The sequence below is a fragment of the Nestor notabilis genome, unplaced genomic scaffold, assembly GCF_000696875.1.
Source record: "Nestor notabilis isolate BGI_N333 unplaced genomic scaffold, ASM69687v1 scaffold8601, whole genome shotgun sequence".
Classification (NCBI taxonomy): domain Eukaryota; kingdom Metazoa; phylum Chordata; class Aves; order Psittaciformes; family Psittacidae; genus Nestor; species Nestor notabilis.
In genome coordinates, this window is record NW_009915146.1 from 14,406 (window position 1) to 15,731 (window position 1,326).

The 1,326-nt window shown below is 49.5% G+C and overlaps 1 protein-coding gene across 1 annotated transcript in view; it reads left to right on the forward strand.

The window, feature by feature from the left end:
- The window catches only part of LOC104413076 (protein FAM19A2-like), a gene marked incomplete at its 3' end in the record, with an annotated part of 7,767 nt that extends 7,649 nt beyond the window's left edge, over positions 1-118 (forward strand). Inside the window, exon 3 of the mRNA XM_010023983.1 lies at positions 15-118. Coding sequence (XP_010022285.1) covers positions 15-118 — 104 coding nt within the window. The remainder of the gene's footprint in view (positions 1-14) is intronic.
- Between the last annotated feature and the right edge of the window lie 1,208 nt (positions 119-1,326).

The window sequence follows — 1,326 nt, forward strand, 5'->3', positions numbered from 1 at the left end:
TTCGGCACTGGGAGCGGGACCCGGAGATCCGTGCTGCCTCGATGGCGAGGAGTGTAAGGTGCTGCCGGACCTCTCAGGCTGGAGCTGCAGTAGCGGCAACAAGGTGAAGACAACCAAGGTATGTCTCCTGCAGGGGCTTCTGCCCAAGAGCTCATCTCAGTCTCCCCTCTGGCAGGTTAAAGCCATTCCCCTTGTCCTGTCCCTTTGTGCCCTTGTGGGCCAGATTTCTCCCACGGGGAGGCTCAGTGAGGAGGGCTTTGCATGGCTCAACCCACAGACAGACGTGCTGGGGATGTTTCTGTACCAGCCCAGGGCTGCTGGTCCAGCCTGGCCGCTCCCAAGCATCTCCCACTGCTCCAGGGCAGCTGGTTGCTCATCCCAGCCCCGTGGCACAGCCCTGAACCCGCCACTGCTCCCCCATCTGAGGCAGTCATGTGTGACAGCGCTACATGATTATTATTTTCATGGCTTGCTGAATGCCCCAAAGAACAAGGTGTAATTAAAATTTTATCAAACTCATTAGTAATTACATACACGCCATGATTAATCAGCTGTGTAATTTTGTAATCATTGTTCATACTGTTGAGTTATACCTTTTATTACTCCTTATGCTTTAGTTTTTCTCACCCCGTGTCCCCCGCCATAAAATTCTCATAGTAAGTGATGTTGGGTTTTGTTTCATTATTGCTATTATTGTTGTGCACAGAAAGCACTTTCATGCTCAAGTGTTTTTATGGATATCCAAAGAGATTCCTCTGGCTCTGGGCATAGCACGGACCAGTAACTGCAGTGTTACATGTAGCTCATTGTCTTTTTCCCATCTTAGAATTTGTTTTCTTTCCCTCAGCTGCTAATTTAGCCCAAAGCCTCTACTCTGGCTTTGTGGTCCTGGGTTCTTACTTGGGATCATTCCCACCTGCAGGGTCCCAGAGCTTTTGTTCTCCTCTCTTGTCCACCAGATCTATTTCCGTGGCCATCCTCCCAGCACCCATTTGGGTCCCTTGACCTGCCCTAGTGTGGTGGTGTTCTGGAAATGTAGACCTATGTTTTTGAAAGGACTTTGGTGAGTTTGGGTGCCCCATTGGGTGCTGTGCTGAGGAGGCTGGATGTGCCGCTCCCAGTCCCCTGTGCAGACAGACTCCTGTGGAAGCTGTAGCCAGAGCACAGGGTTTACAAATGATCCATACACTGAAATTTTGAATGAATGCAAAGGACAAATCACATTTTCATCCCCTAAGGCTGTTCACTGACAATTTCTGGATAGGAGAATCATAGAATTGAATCCCAGAGTGGTTTGGGTTGGAAGGGACCTTAAAGCTCATCCAG